Raw genomic sequence first — 14,391 nt, 5'->3', positions numbered from 1 at the left:
TCAAAGAACATAAATCTAATTGTCAGATAGGCCTACATTCAAATTGCTACACTACCATTAATTAAGTGACCCTGGACAAGTCAGGTAATCTCTGGGAACCTCAGGTTTCTTATCTAATGCGAACACACACCCATCGTGTGGCCCATCATGTGATCTTGAAAATCAGATTGCTGAGTGATTTCTCCCACCCTCCAGCTGCCCCTCAGTGATCTCTCCTTATCCTTTTCTAAACCTTGTGCTAGTCTGAATTTTGGCACTAAATAATCTTGGAACTGAACAAATCATTTAATACCAAAGAATCAATTTCCTCATTTGTAAAACAACAATATAATTTTTGCCCTAAACACCTCACAGTCTTAATTTGAGGATTATATTAAGATAATGGGTGTCATCAAAGGCTTTGTGAACTGTAAAGTCCTGAACAGGAAACTTTTTCAATTTTCTCCCCAAACTGTCAATATAGACAGAAGTCTTTGTGATTATAAAAATAATATGTGCATTATACAAAATTTAGAAAACTCTTAATGTTTATCTAGTAATTTAAAACATTTGTACATATTTCCATGACTCACAGGTAAAAATTAATAATCCATTAATATTCCAATTTATATTTTACTTTAAACAAACTCAGTAAAAAGCAAACAAAAATATTTTATTATGGGAAATTTTGATTTTAAAAGGAAGCAGAAGGACAGTATTATGAACTCTCACATACTCATTCCCCAGATTAAATAATTACCAATCTTATGTCATCTAAACCATGTACCTCATTCCCAATTATTTTGAAAACAAATCCCCAGATACATAATTTCATCCATAAATACATATCTCCAAAAGATAAGAACCTTTAAAAACATAATCACAATACTACTATCACATATTTAAACCATAATGTCTTAATCATCAAATATCCACTCAGTGTTCAAATTTTCTTGACAGTCTCATCGTTTCACACGTTTTCAAAATCACACGTTTAACCTGACTCCATCTGAGAGTTAAGACTTCGGTTTCCCCTTCACCCTCCTGGCCCTCGTGCTTACTTCCCCAGTCTTTCCCCTCCCCTAAGGTCCCGCTGAAAAGTGACTCGAGTGTCTTCCAGGCCGGGGAGAGCTGGGAGTACCATTAAACTGCTGAAGACTGTGGACGGCGGAACTGAAGTCGCGCCTCCACTTCGAGCTACGCAGGGAGCTCTTTTTCAAATGCACTGAGGACAGTCTCCGCTCATGCGATTGGCAGCGGGGACCGGAAGCGTTTGGGAACCCGGCAAACTATTGTGCCACGAGAAGCGCAGACGGGCCTGGTTGCGCGGTTTCCACCGGGACTGGAGCCCAGAGGAAACCGTACCGCGGCAGCAATGGAGCGGGGCGCAGGAGACCGCACTGCCAGCGCCCTTTTCGCGGGGTTCCGGGCTTTGGGGCTTTTCAGCAACGACATTCCACACGTGGTGCGGTTCAGTGCGCTGAAGCGCCGATTCTGTGTGACGACGTGCGTGGGCAAAAGCTTCCACACCTATGACGTGAGTGACTTCTTTCGCCCGCTTCCCAGGACTCACCCTCCCCGGTCCCCAACTCTGTGGCAATCCCGCTCTCCTCCGTCACCTACCAAGGGCTTTCGCCACCGCATTACATCCACGTGTTGATTTAGCCCTTAAAGTCTGCTTGGGAAGAGTTTCGGAGGCAGTCTGTCTGGGGGGGGTGGTACTAGAGAACATTTCAGTTCAATAGCAATGTATTTGCTCTGTAAATATTTGGTGAAGTTCTCTTGAAGATGTAAATGTGATTTTAAAAAGTCCCTGGCGCCACCACCTTCTTAATTAGAAAGACTTGCAAGCTATTGTATTGTGCAATTCGCGACAAGAGCTGGGTAAGAAATGCAGGCTTAAAAACATTGGGATAACTGGAGGGGGTGCGATTAATTATGATGTAGGGGACAGTCCACATTTGATAGCAAGCTAATTTCTCTAAACTTCCCTGAGTAACTTTCTCAAAGTCACATAGCTGGATCAGTAACCATAAATTGGGGTCCACAAACTGCAGCCTGCAAGCCAGTTCTGCCAACAGTTTATTTTTGTATGACCCATGACGTTTTTATTTATTTATTTTTCTGTGTATGTTTGTGTTTATTCTAATATAGCATAATCTCCAAGTAAAATTTGCATAGTAGGATGCAGTATAATCAAATTTTGACGTGGGATGGAGACATCCATCTACTCTTCATTAAGAAACATAGATTATTTAATTTAGCTTCAAGGACTCTTTCAGTCTTACACATCTCTAGGGTATGAATTTCTCCTTATACTCCTCTGAGCTCTGTGCTTCTGAGATGAATGGTTTTGACGTTTTTAAATGATTGGGAAATAATCCAAAGGAGAATAATATTTCATGGCATATGAAAATTTTGAAAATTATAGTCTATATCCATAAGTCAAATTTATTGGAATACAGCCATGCACGTTTGTTTTTGTGTCATATATGGCTGCTTTCGTGGTACATTATCAGTTGAGTAATTGCAACAAAAACCACACAGCATGCAAAGCATTAAAATATTTACTACATGACCCATATAGAAAACTATGTGTGACACCTACCCTTCCATCACTGATGAAATAGTATAAAATATAAGCTTTCCTAATAATGAAAATTAGGGTCAGTTAAGTGTTTTTTTAAGGAAGGACAGAATAGCAAATTTATGTATGAGGTTAGATCTTAATCTTCAAATGTTAGATTATTATAGTTGTTTTTGTTAGTAAAAATTTAATCATTTCTCTTTTTTTTTTAAGACAGGTTCAGAAACTTAGTCTGGTTGCAGTAAGTAAGTATAGATTTTATCCTGAATTTGTGAATGTTTAATATCTTAAATTTTTTTATAATTTTGACATAATTTAAGACTTGCAGAACAAGGACTCCAGCGTGTATTTATAGTAAACTTACATAACAACAACAAAAAGTCCAGGACAGGATCGTGTGTTGCCTTCAGTTGTCATGTCTCTTTGGTCTTCTTTAATCTAGACTAATTCATCAGACTTTCTTTGTGTTTTACAACATTCATTTTTTGAAGAGTATAGGCTAGTTCTTTTTTAGAATATTCTTCAATTTGACTTTTTCTAATGCTTCCTGATGATTAAATTCAGGTTATGCAGTATGGCAATAATAACAGAAATGATGCTGAATTCTCAATGAACCATATCAGGAGGCACATGCTATTGGTTAGTCTTATTCCTGGCAGTGAAAACTTTGATCATTTGGTTAAGGTGACATTTATCAGGCAGCTCCATTTTAAAGTTTTATCTTTTGTAACTAATAAATGTAATAAGTGGTAAGATACATTGAGACCTTGTAAGTGTCCTTTTACTCTACAAAGTTTCAGCTACTGCTAGTTTTATCATTTAGTGATGATTCTTGCCTGAATCAGTTATTAGTAGGATGATTATCAGAGTGATTTTCTGATTCTATCATTCTATTGTAAGAAAGAGTTTTCCCTTTTTCCACATTTTGATATTTTTTTCCAAATGGAAGGAATTTTTTTTTTTTTGAAAACTCTAATAGAATAAAGAGCTTGCCAGGGCTGAGAGATTCTAGTTTCACCATCAAATATGAGCTTTGTAAGAGAAACAGAGCTATAAGGAATCCAGTGTACATGTCTGATAAGCTTACATTTTTAAAATTATAGAAGGCAGTAGAAGGGCACTAAAACCTAAGTCAAATACTAAAGCGAATGGTAAACCAATAAAAATAGTATTTTGGAAATGAAATCCCAAAGCAGAATATCAGTATGAAAGATACTTAAAACGATTCTCTATATTTTAAGCCTCCCGCCCCAAAATACGAAATAAAAAGAAAAGGCCAGTGTGACCATGGTAGTGAGAGAGGAATCAAGAAATCCTATCATAAGAAATGGCTGGAGGTGATAGGCATATTTATCTTGGAGAAGACTGAGTGGAAACCATATTATTCACTTGAAAGTTCAGCATGTAGAATATCATATGGAGTTTTCTTTAGGTTACTCTAAAGGGTAGAGTTAGAGTTCTAGGTTTTGATTTACTTTTAAAATTTTCCTGCAGTTATTAGGAACTTGATGTTCCTGAAGGCATTCACATGAAGGCTAGGTGACCATCTGCCAGAGTTTTGTGTATTTAGTGAGGATTTTTTTTTCCAAATAACCTCAAAAGCTTCTTCTCATTTCTTTAGGATTATGTTTTTATGTCTGCAAATACCAGACATTAATTCTCTAGGGAAGGTCAAGGTGATGTCGTATTTTTAGTGTGATAGTTACTATTAGATGTCTAAAATAACATTGAAGTCTAAATTTTATACTCTGATTCTCATACATACATATTTTTAAAATTATAGTCAGGAAAAATGTTATACATATACTTGAGGTTTCTATTTGTTCCAAGATCTTAAAAATCCTTACTTCTTATATTTCCTTTTTCCTAGGTAACTCCCTTCCACAGGATATCTGCTGTATGGCAGCTGATGGGAGGCTAGTCTTTGCTGCTTATGGGAATGTTTTCTCTGCATTTGCCCGTAATAAAGAGGTTTGTATCACTGAGCTATTTTAATTTGTTTGTCTTTTGCAGTCAGTAGTTGATTGTCATGGTAGTTGAGGGAACTTTAATGTTGTTTTTCTTCATCTGGGACACTCTGGACATTTTTTTTTTTAATGTATATTCACTTTTCTGGAGGAAGAGAAAGTTGATTTCATCAAATTCTCAAAATTAGTTAAAACTGGTGCTTTAGTTCAGTTTTCTTTGCCAAGGATCAATGTTAGAATTATTTGCGCAGCTCGTACAACATTTTTGTGTCCAGCCAGGTCCTGTCTCTGGAGTTTTCTACTTTATTTGGTTGGGGTAGGATTTAGTTAAGAGTAGTTTGAAAATGTTTTCCTAAGAGATTCGTATTTGCACTACTGCTTTATGTGGATTGACTTTTTCATTATGAACAACACAGCCCATGACTCATTTTCTAAGAACCAAGTGCTTGTTGCCTATATAGAGAAAGCTAGATTCTCTGTTTTCTCTACTAAGGAAGGATCTTTTCTTGTCTTAATCTACTCATTCATTTCTAAGTTTGTCCTGGAACAACTGACTTGAGAGGTGAACCGGCTCTAGTGGTCCAGAATGAAAAGGGAAAGTGGCCATGGGGATGCCTAGATAGCCAAGTGATAGAATCACTGTGCTTTTCAAAGTTTAACTTGGACTGATGATGTTTGTTCCCAGCGTTTTCCATCATCACTACCTATGGCAGAGGAAGGCAACTTACCTGTAAAGTTCTTTAATGGGAGTTTTTTTGATTTTTAGAGAGTCAGGAAAATGTCCTTTTTTTTTTTTTTTTTCAAAATATTGCAGTTTGTAGTTTTCCCTGGGAGATAAACATAGAAAGTAGGGGTAGAAGGGTATCAGAGACTGTCAACTGTAGGAAGTGGTTACCATCCCTGGGGCCAAAGGGACAAGGAGAAGAAATAGTGTTTCTGGAGCCTGGTGGGAACTGAAACCATGGGGGAAGGGACTGTAGTTATTGAGGATGCAGCTGCTGCTGTAAGGGTAAGGGTGTCTATGTCAAGACAGAAAGCTATATGGAAGGAGTATCCTATATCTCTCTCCCTTGTCTCATGTGGAAGCCAGCTGGTGATGGCTGTAGAGGTCAGCCTTCTAGAGCATACCACTTTTCTAGGATGCATGGAGTTGCGCTGATTGGATGGGGTGAGGGACCCAGCTGTGTGCATGCTTCCTAAGCTCGGTTGAGAAGCTGAGCCTCAGAGATCTCATTTCTGTGTTCCTAGTTCATGTTTCCTTATTGGACTGGTTGGGGGAACAGGTAAAATGCCTGATTCCTTACTGTTTGTTAATCTAACCTTGGGTAATCAAAAGTTGGACCACATTTCTTAACATGAGCATCTTTAGGATTAGCCTGTTTTTTGGTTAATATGAATAATAATACATGATGAATGAATAATAATATGAAATTCTTTTGAACTTTGACATTGTAGGTAGTACATACCTTTAAGGGTCATAAGGCAGAAATCCATCTTTTGCAACCCTTTGGGGATCACATTATTTCTGTTGATACTGACAGTATTCTTATTATTTGGCACATATATTCAGAAGGTAAGAACCAATTTATTGCTTTATCTTGGGATAGTATGTGTGTAGCTAAAATTAAGTATCTATGTAAGCATAACTTCTATACCAGAGGAGTAAAGCAGTAAAAAAAATTTAAGAATCTTTAACACGTGTAAGGAAAAAGGTTCTAAGTAAAAAATGGGTAAGTATCAATAATTTTAGTCAGCTAGTTGAGCTGTTTGTAACCTGCTTAATGTGTTTTTCTGAACTAATACTAGTTCAGTATTAGTATAGCAGTTCTCCAAGTTTAATGACATGTTCTATTATTTTCTCTGTGGGGTGAATTTTAGTGTATGTTCACATCTGAGTAATACTTGGTTTGTATTTTCAGCTTTCAGTAAGTGAAATTATAATAGTAAACTTGAAGATCCAGTAATCTGAAGAAAAATATACATCCTTTTTCTAAGAATATGAGTCAGTGTCCTTTAACTGTGATATTCTTAAACAGTGTCACAGCTATGTTTATAGGACCATGTTATGTTCAAAGGTTAGGAACTTATCACCAGAATATCCCCAGCTTTCTTCATGTAAAAGACTGTGGGGTCTGTCATGAATTAAAGCTTTTAAGTTTTTTAATCTGTTACATTTTTAGCTTTTGTTACCTCTTGATTAACTCATTTTTTGATGTAATGTGTTTATTTTTAGTAAAAATCCTAGAGAGATTGCCCTCCTGGGAGTCATTCCATGTTCTTGTTCAGATTAGTCACTGTTTGTTTTGTCTTTGCTCAGATGGAGGGAACAGAATTCCAAAAGTAGAACCTGTGCAGATGGATGTTAAAAGGCCTTTTATAAAATTAGAGAACCTGATTCTTAGAGTTCAGTAGGCTATCTTTCTGTTGATCCTTATGTCCAGCTTTTTTTTTTGTTTGTTTTTGTTTTTTTTTTCTTTTTTTTTGCGGTATGCGGGCCTCTCACTGTTGTGGCCTCTCCCGTTGCGGAGCACAGGCTCCGGATGCGCAGGCCCAGCGGCCATGGCTCACGGGCCCAGCCGCTCCGCGGCATATGGGATCCTCCCAGACCAGGGCACGAACCCGTATCCCCTGCATCGGCAGGCGGACTCTCAACCACTGCGCCACCAGGGAGGCCCTATGTCCAGCTTTTTGTTGCTGTTGCTGCAGCACAGTGTCTTCAGGGAGTTGTCTGTAGTGATCTTAAGTAAACCTGTTAGTTACGAACAGAGGCAAGAATCTTTTAAAATAGTATTTAAGTAAAATTTGTGTAATTCTCACCTGTTAGTCTATTCTCCTTAAACTGGGGTACACATACCCCTGGGAGTGTGTAGCAGCCAGATAGTATGTGAAACTGAAGATTAAAAGAAATGTACCTTCTCTGATATTCAAATTTATTAGGAAATGTAATGAAAAATTTTCATTGTGGATGAACTGTGAAGTAGAAAAGAAAGTTCACACATAGGAATTTTAAACATATGTGGCATTTCAAAAAATGTTTTGATCTTGCAGCGAGAGGCAGCTGGCTGTGCCATTTTCTACTCCTCAGGACTATAAGTTCTTCTCCTCTGCTGGAGGTTCTCCTGTGGAAATGTGAGAAGCACTGCTCCTTTCACTGAAGTTTGCCTCTGACTTTTTACATGTTTGAGGAGCCAGTCAAGCTCTCTAGATATTTGGTCCTTCACTCCCTAGAATAGCTCAGCTCAGTGCATACACTTCACTTGGAACATTTGCTGCCTCTTGATCAAATTATAAAAATACTAAGTCTGATCCCTAGCGTCATTTTTTTTTGAACCCTTGTTTTCATTCCTGTAAACCAATTTGTCAGTGAGTGAAATTTTAAATAGTATTGATATTAGAACTTTTAGAAAATTCTTGACAGTCAGAGTTAAATTTGCAAGTTGACCCTCATCACATTTGTTTAATTTCTCAGGGAATGTTTATAGGTTAGCATATGTCTTTGATTTATATTAGTACATAAATCATTGATATGGTGGATTTTAAGTGCTAAATATATGGGTATGTGAAAAATATTTTAAACTATTTTATTAAAAAATACATATTGTTTATAACTTTTACTTTCGTAGAAGAATACCTGCAGTTGTCATTTGATAAATCAGTATTTAAAATTTCTGCAATTTTGCATCCAAGTACCTACTTGAATAAAATACTTCTTGGCAGTGAACAAGGAAGCCTCCAGTTGTGGAATGTAAAATCCAAGTAAGCACAATATTTAGAACATAAGTGATTCCTACCTAATCCTCATCACTACTCCCTGATGCATACTTAAGTCTCTCAGTTCTCCTTGCCTTTATATGTTTATTTGGAGGGCTTTCAGTAAATATACCTGTTTTTGGAGTTATTACTCACGGCATCACATATGCGAAAGCTCGGATATGGTCTTGGAACATGGTAGGCAGCTGCATAAATCCTCGTTGAAAAGTATATATAACGGCCTTAGTCACTAAAGAATTCATAAAGCTGTAAAGAAGGCTGTAGTACACAGGATCAGAAGATAATTATGAGATTGTCACTGGGCAGCTTTTAGTTCTCAGTAAACTAAGAAAGGTAAGATGGCAAAGCAAATAAGTGTTAATTTAGTGCTAGCATTTAGGAATGGTTTTCAGGGTAAAAGTACATTGATCATCAACCACAGACATGACGGATATCTACTTAATATTATTGGTATAGCTTGGGGGCTAGATAAATGATTTTGGATACCTCTGCCTGTTATTTGAACGTTTATCCAGAGAAAAAAGTGGCAGCTCACTTTTCTTTCTGTAGGATTAAAAGGGCAAACAAAAATATTTGACCATCCAAATTGTTCTTTCCAAAGCCCTTATATATTCGAAAAGGGAAATAAGATTTTCAGAGATTTAATGTTTATCCTAGTTCTAATTCAGTGTTTCTGTTCAATTTAATAAATATCATTGACTACCTACTCTGCACTAGGCTGAGGGATAATGACTGAAATATTCTGTGCCATAAGGTTATCTCTTTAGTTTCTTTATGTGATGTTTACACTCTTTATTGTACATTAAGTATCCCTTGGATAATCATTGAGTGATCTAATCTGTGCCCCTTAAAAAATTTAACATATGCTTAAGTACTTTGTCATTATAACAGTTTTGTATATCTCTGCTCTATGGATTCTTTATCATTTATGGCTTGATTCTGAAATTTAGAGCAGCGTCACTATTGTCGTATAACAGTCATGTAACATACAAGGAGTATTGTAATAATATATTCCCTTTTGTGATATGTTTCTAGGAACACGTTGCAGTGAAAAATGAGATCTGCCAATATCCTAAGATTTTATTCTAAATTGTATCTGTCACATAACATGGTTACTCATGTATTTTTTTTCTTTCTATTTAATTTCTTAAAGATGTTGCATAGTAGAATAGTTCTTAGCAGCTTAGGATCTGGAGTTGGTCTCTCTGGGCTCTGTCAATTTTAACCATGTGATCTTCGCTTGATTTTTTTCACATAATTAAGTTTCTTAGTTTCTTTATCTGGAAAATGGTGATAGCTACCTCATGGAATTGTTTTAATATATATACTTAGAATAGTGTGGGGCAGAGTAAGAACTTAATAAATATCACCTGTTATTATTTCATTTTTTAATATTTAGTTGATTTTGTTTTTCTCCCCCCACCCCAAAAATAGCTTTCAACTATTTTTCTTGTTGTAGTAAACTTCTATATACATTTGCGGGATGGAAAGTTGGAGTGACAGCGCTTCAGCAGGTTAGTATTTTTCTGTTAAGTGAAATAAGAAATGAAGCTCATAGTAGTAGCATCTTTCATGTTCAGGGGCCAACCATATTTTTGGACCTAAAGACAAAATAATATATAGACTAGTATATCTTTACAAATATTACCGTAAAAAATAGTGTTTTGGAAATGTAATTGAAAATAGCGCCTTTGTCTATAAACGTTTGTGGAAACCTTTTTGCCTGGAATTAGGCTCTAAATCTGTGGTTGCTATGGAACCATGTTTACCAATCATTTTGTAAGCATGTAGTCCAGTGCCTTGTAAAGAGCGGAGATGAGTTTTTCAGTGAAGCAAGGGAGATTTTAGGTCATTCGGAGAAACAGGATTTTGAGATTTGTAGCTTGAGATAATTGGGGCCCAAATCTTAATAATTCATTAAATGCTTGACTCTTTCAGAAATAACTGCTTTTTGTTTTTATGAGTCTATAGGACATGTATGAATGAATTGACTGTATGTCTGCAGAGAATCTTATATCTATTTTGGACACATATACAGCCATGTACCCTTGTCTTTTAAATATCAGTTGCTTATACCTGCCCAGTTTATATACATTCCTTTATTCTCTCACACTACCGTCAGCCTTACTCTGCTTTTACCTACCCAGATGACCCCAAAGGTATCAGATGATTAGGTCCTTTGAGGGCAAGACATCATACTTGTTTTAGTATACCCAGCTTCTGCGCAGGGTCTCATGCGTAGTAGTTACTTGATGGCAAATTAATAACATGTTTAGTCTGATTCCATTTTGTAATGGTATTGGACATTGATCTTGTGTGCTAAAATAAAGAAATTTATGGAGTCTGTATGTAAGACCATTTATAAAATGAAGATTATAATCATAGACTATTAGATTAGATATTCCATTATTTCTTTGATAACATAAGTAATGATGTACTCATCAGTATTATTAAAGCTATTAATTTGATAATACATAAGTAATGATGTAATCATCAGTATTATTAGAGCTATTAATTTAATTTGATTAAGAAAATAAAAAGTTGAGTAATTTAATTTTCAGGCACCAGCTGTGGATGTTGTCGCTGTTGGTCTTATGTCGGGTCAGATTATCATTCACAACATTAAGTTTGATGAAACATTAATGAAGTTTCGTCAAGACTGGGGACCCATTACTTCGATTTCATTTCGCACAGGTAACTTAACTTTTTTTTTTTTTTTTTTTTTTTGGCTGCGGTGGGTCTTCGTTGCCTTGCAGGGGCTTTCTCTGGTTGCGGCGAATGGGGGCTACTCTTCGCGGAGGTGCAAGGGCTTCTCATTGGGGTGGCTTCTCTTATTGCGGAGCACAGGCTCTAGGCGCACGGGCTTAGTTGCTCTGCAGCATGTGGGATCTTCCCGGACCAGGGCTCAAACCCGTGTCCCCTGCGTTGGCAGGTGGATTCTTAACCACTGTGCCACCAGGGAAGTCCTTAATTTGTTTATTGATGAAAATTAAGAACACTTGGAATGCAGTAGTTTGAAGCTCAAAGAAATTTTCTTAATATTTTCTTATAATTTAATCTAATAGAAATGAATGAAATACTGGAATATAAAGAGCCAAAGGAATATTGATAGATTATTGGTGTGTAGTCTTTTTTTTAACTTTATATTTATGGATTAAAAGGATGGAGAGAGAAATTCTTAAGTTTAATTGTTTTATGTTGCATGTTTTTCTTTATGTATTCTATTTTAACAACAGATGGTCATCCAGTCATGGCAGCTGGAAGCCCATGTGGCCATATTGGACTCTGGGATCTAGAAGACAAAAAGTTAATCAATCAAATGAGAAATGCACATTCTACAGCAATTGCCGGACTGACATTTCTCCATAGAGAACCACTTCTTGTCACAAATGGTGCTGACAATGCTCTCAGGGTACTATGATTCTTATTATCTTTCTTGGCTCATGTGTCCTACCCTTTGGGTTATTATAAGCCTGCTGTACTGTATCAGCCTGGAACCTAGCAGATGAAGGGAATATGGGATAAGATATTGATACAGATGAAATAGAACGCACAGCAGGTTACATGCTTTTAGCGAAGTGAGAGAGTTACAGCTTAGCTTTTCCCCAGCCCCCACTCCAGGGTCAGTGGTCTGCATGCACTACCCAGTGCCACATTTGTATAGGAGATGATTTGACTGCTTGCAGATCACTTAAAACATTGTGGAAGAACCTTACTTTTTTATTTCTTGGCAGATATGGATATTTGATGGTCCCACAGGTGAAGGCCGGCTTTTGAGATTCAGAATGGGACATAGTGCTCCTCTTACCAAAATAAGATACTATGGACAAAACGGACAACAAATTCTTAGCGCAAGTGAGTTTCTGCTTTGTGCATTAATTTATTTCAGCAAGTAATGAGAGCAGAGTGTTTAATATTTATTAGGTATTTAATATTTATTTGGTATTTATACATTTTTAGATTCAAATGTCCCTTTGAGTGACTTGGAAATCTGGGTAAAATGAGGTGATTGTTTTTGAATACTTCAGGGAACACTGTAGCTGCTATTACTTTTATTTGGAGTGTCATTCTATTTACTAATCCTCAGAGACAGAAAGGGCAAATTCCAGAAATGTGGCCCTTGCCTATACAAATAATCTACTGGCAATTATTAGCACCTCATTTTATCCTTTGTTCTTACTAAATGGCATTCTGTGTGCAGTTGAATATGATAAATTAGGTAGTTGCAATCAGCTCACCTTTTAAAGTGCTACAAACTAACTTCAAGCTTTTTGTAGAATCTAATATTATAAGAGCTGTGATTTAAATGGTCCATTGTTTCGATGAAGCTTGATTAGGCATTTTCTCTGTATATCAACAGGTCAGGATGGAACTCTTCAGTCATTTTCCACAATACATGAAAAATTTAACAAGAGCTTGGGACATGGTACGTCATTTGCAAGATGGAAAAAAAGCTGTTGGTCACACATGTACAAAATCATTTCAAGATTCTGTGAGATAATCAGAGGAGGTTTCATTGATAATTTCTTCAGATGAAATAAAAATCCTTTGTATGAAAGAGTAGTAGTAAGATACTTAAGATCGATGTTGCTATAGAAGTGATTGAGGTGCTACTGTAAGGTTATTGAAGAGGTAGATATCTTAGGTGGTAAGAAACATCTTAAGTGGTAAATACGTACTGCTGCCACCGAAAAGGCATTGATGATCTAACTTGAGCCATCTGCAGACTATAACATTTTAAAGATGGAAGGAAGCTTAGAGAAAGCATCAAAGTAAGAAGCAGCCCATCTTTTTGCAAAAAGGGCTCTTTTATTCTGTATCCCTTCCCATGGTTTCTGTTATTTGAAAGAGTTTGTTTATTAAACAAAAATGTTCAGTTTTATTTATAATTACTCTTCTTTGTAAGCTAATATCCTGGCTATTCATGCATGTATATACTTCCAGATGAATTTCAGGATCATTTTTAAATCAATATCCAAAATAATTCTTCTTAGAATCAAATTGGAGAGATTTGATATTTTTAAGAATCGTCACATCTAGGAATATGATATATCCTCATTCAAGTTGTCTTTAATGTTCCTCAGTGAAGTTTTTTTAGTTTTCCTCCTATTGGTCCTACATATTTAAGATTATTCAGTGGTATTTTATATATTTTAATATAATTTGCTAATATTTATTTTTTTGCTAATATTGTGACTGCAGTCTGTTCATTTATATTTCTGTCATTGTTAATACTACTGATAATAGTGGTAATAGCATCATCTTTATTTTGCACCGGACTTAAATGGGAATATCTTGAAGTTTATAGTTACATGACAATGAATAGCTTCTTTTATATAAACATTTTTCATTAAGAAGGATTCATAGCTCTATTCCCTTCTCCCCTAACCACAGGATTAATAAATAAAAAGAGAGTCAAACGTAAAGGACTTCAGAATGCCATGTCAGTGAGACTTCCACCCATCACAAAGTTTGCAGCTGGTAAGAAACTTCATACTGTGTTTCGAGTTCTGCTCTGTCATTTATTTCCTCCTATGTATTTCTTTATTTCCTCCATTTTAATAAATGTTTTTACAAATATTAATAAGCATTCAGAGGGTAACTCAAAATATATTTCTTTATTTCTCCCATTTTAATAAATGTTTCAGCAAATATTAATAAGAATCCAGGATGCATCCCAAGTGCATGCTAGTCTTGTGTGAAGACTGAAAATGAGTTATTTATAATTTGAACTTGTTATCTAATAATTTAGGCTTTGTTCTCTGTAAGCTATTAATAAACAATATTTGCTATTTCATTTTGTAGCTCTTCTATTTATTCTATCGTATGCCTGGTATAAGAAAGTCACTAATGTAAAAAGGTGAGAACTGAGAACATAGAGCTCTGGCTAGTTTAATAAAGATCTGAACACACTGAGGTCTTAGTATATTGTGTCATTTGAGCAGTGCATCATTTGAAGAAGTGATTTTAAGAAAAATGTAGATAGGTGATAAGATTGTTGCGTGAAAACTATCATAGAAATAATTGTATAGGCACCATTTCCATTTCAAGGTTATTTATAACAACCTGATGACTGATAATTTTTTT

General features: G+C 35.9%; 1 protein-coding gene across 2 annotated transcripts in view; it reads left to right on the top strand.

The window, feature by feature from the left end:
- Window positions 1–1,249: 1,249 nt before the first annotated feature.
- WDR36 (WD repeat domain 36) overlaps window positions 1,250–14,391 on the top strand; it is a 37,903-nt gene continuing 24,761 nt past the window's right edge. Inside the window, exons 1-11 of one of the 2 annotated variants that reach the window (XM_082623124.1) lie at window positions 1,250–1,516; window positions 2,784–2,811; window positions 4,437–4,537; window positions 5,989–6,106; window positions 8,157–8,289; window positions 9,764–9,818; window positions 10,866–10,998; window positions 11,541–11,716; window positions 12,039–12,159; window positions 12,665–12,730; window positions 13,699–13,785. In XM_082623124.1, coding sequence (XP_082479250.1) covers window positions 1,355–1,516; window positions 2,784–2,811; window positions 4,437–4,537; window positions 5,989–6,106; window positions 8,157–8,289; window positions 9,764–9,818; window positions 10,866–10,998; window positions 11,541–11,716; window positions 12,039–12,159; window positions 12,665–12,730; window positions 13,699–13,785 — 1,180 coding nt within the window. In that variant the 5' untranslated portion in view covers window positions 1,250–1,354. Of the gene's footprint in view, window positions 1,517–2,779; window positions 2,812–4,436; window positions 4,538–5,988; window positions 6,107–8,156; window positions 8,290–9,763; window positions 9,819–10,865; window positions 10,999–11,540; window positions 11,717–12,038; window positions 12,160–12,664; window positions 12,731–13,698; window positions 13,786–14,391 lie in introns of both variants that reach the window. The other variant, XM_082623123.1, reaches the window with a different exon arrangement.

This window comes from Mesoplodon mirus (assembly GCF_964341445.2).
Source record: "Mesoplodon mirus genome assembly, chromosome: 5".
NCBI lineage: Eukaryota > Metazoa > Chordata > Mammalia > Artiodactyla > Ziphiidae > Mesoplodon > Mesoplodon mirus.
Note: the sequence above shows the minus strand (reverse complement) of the source record. Positions and strands in the feature narration are given on the sequence as shown.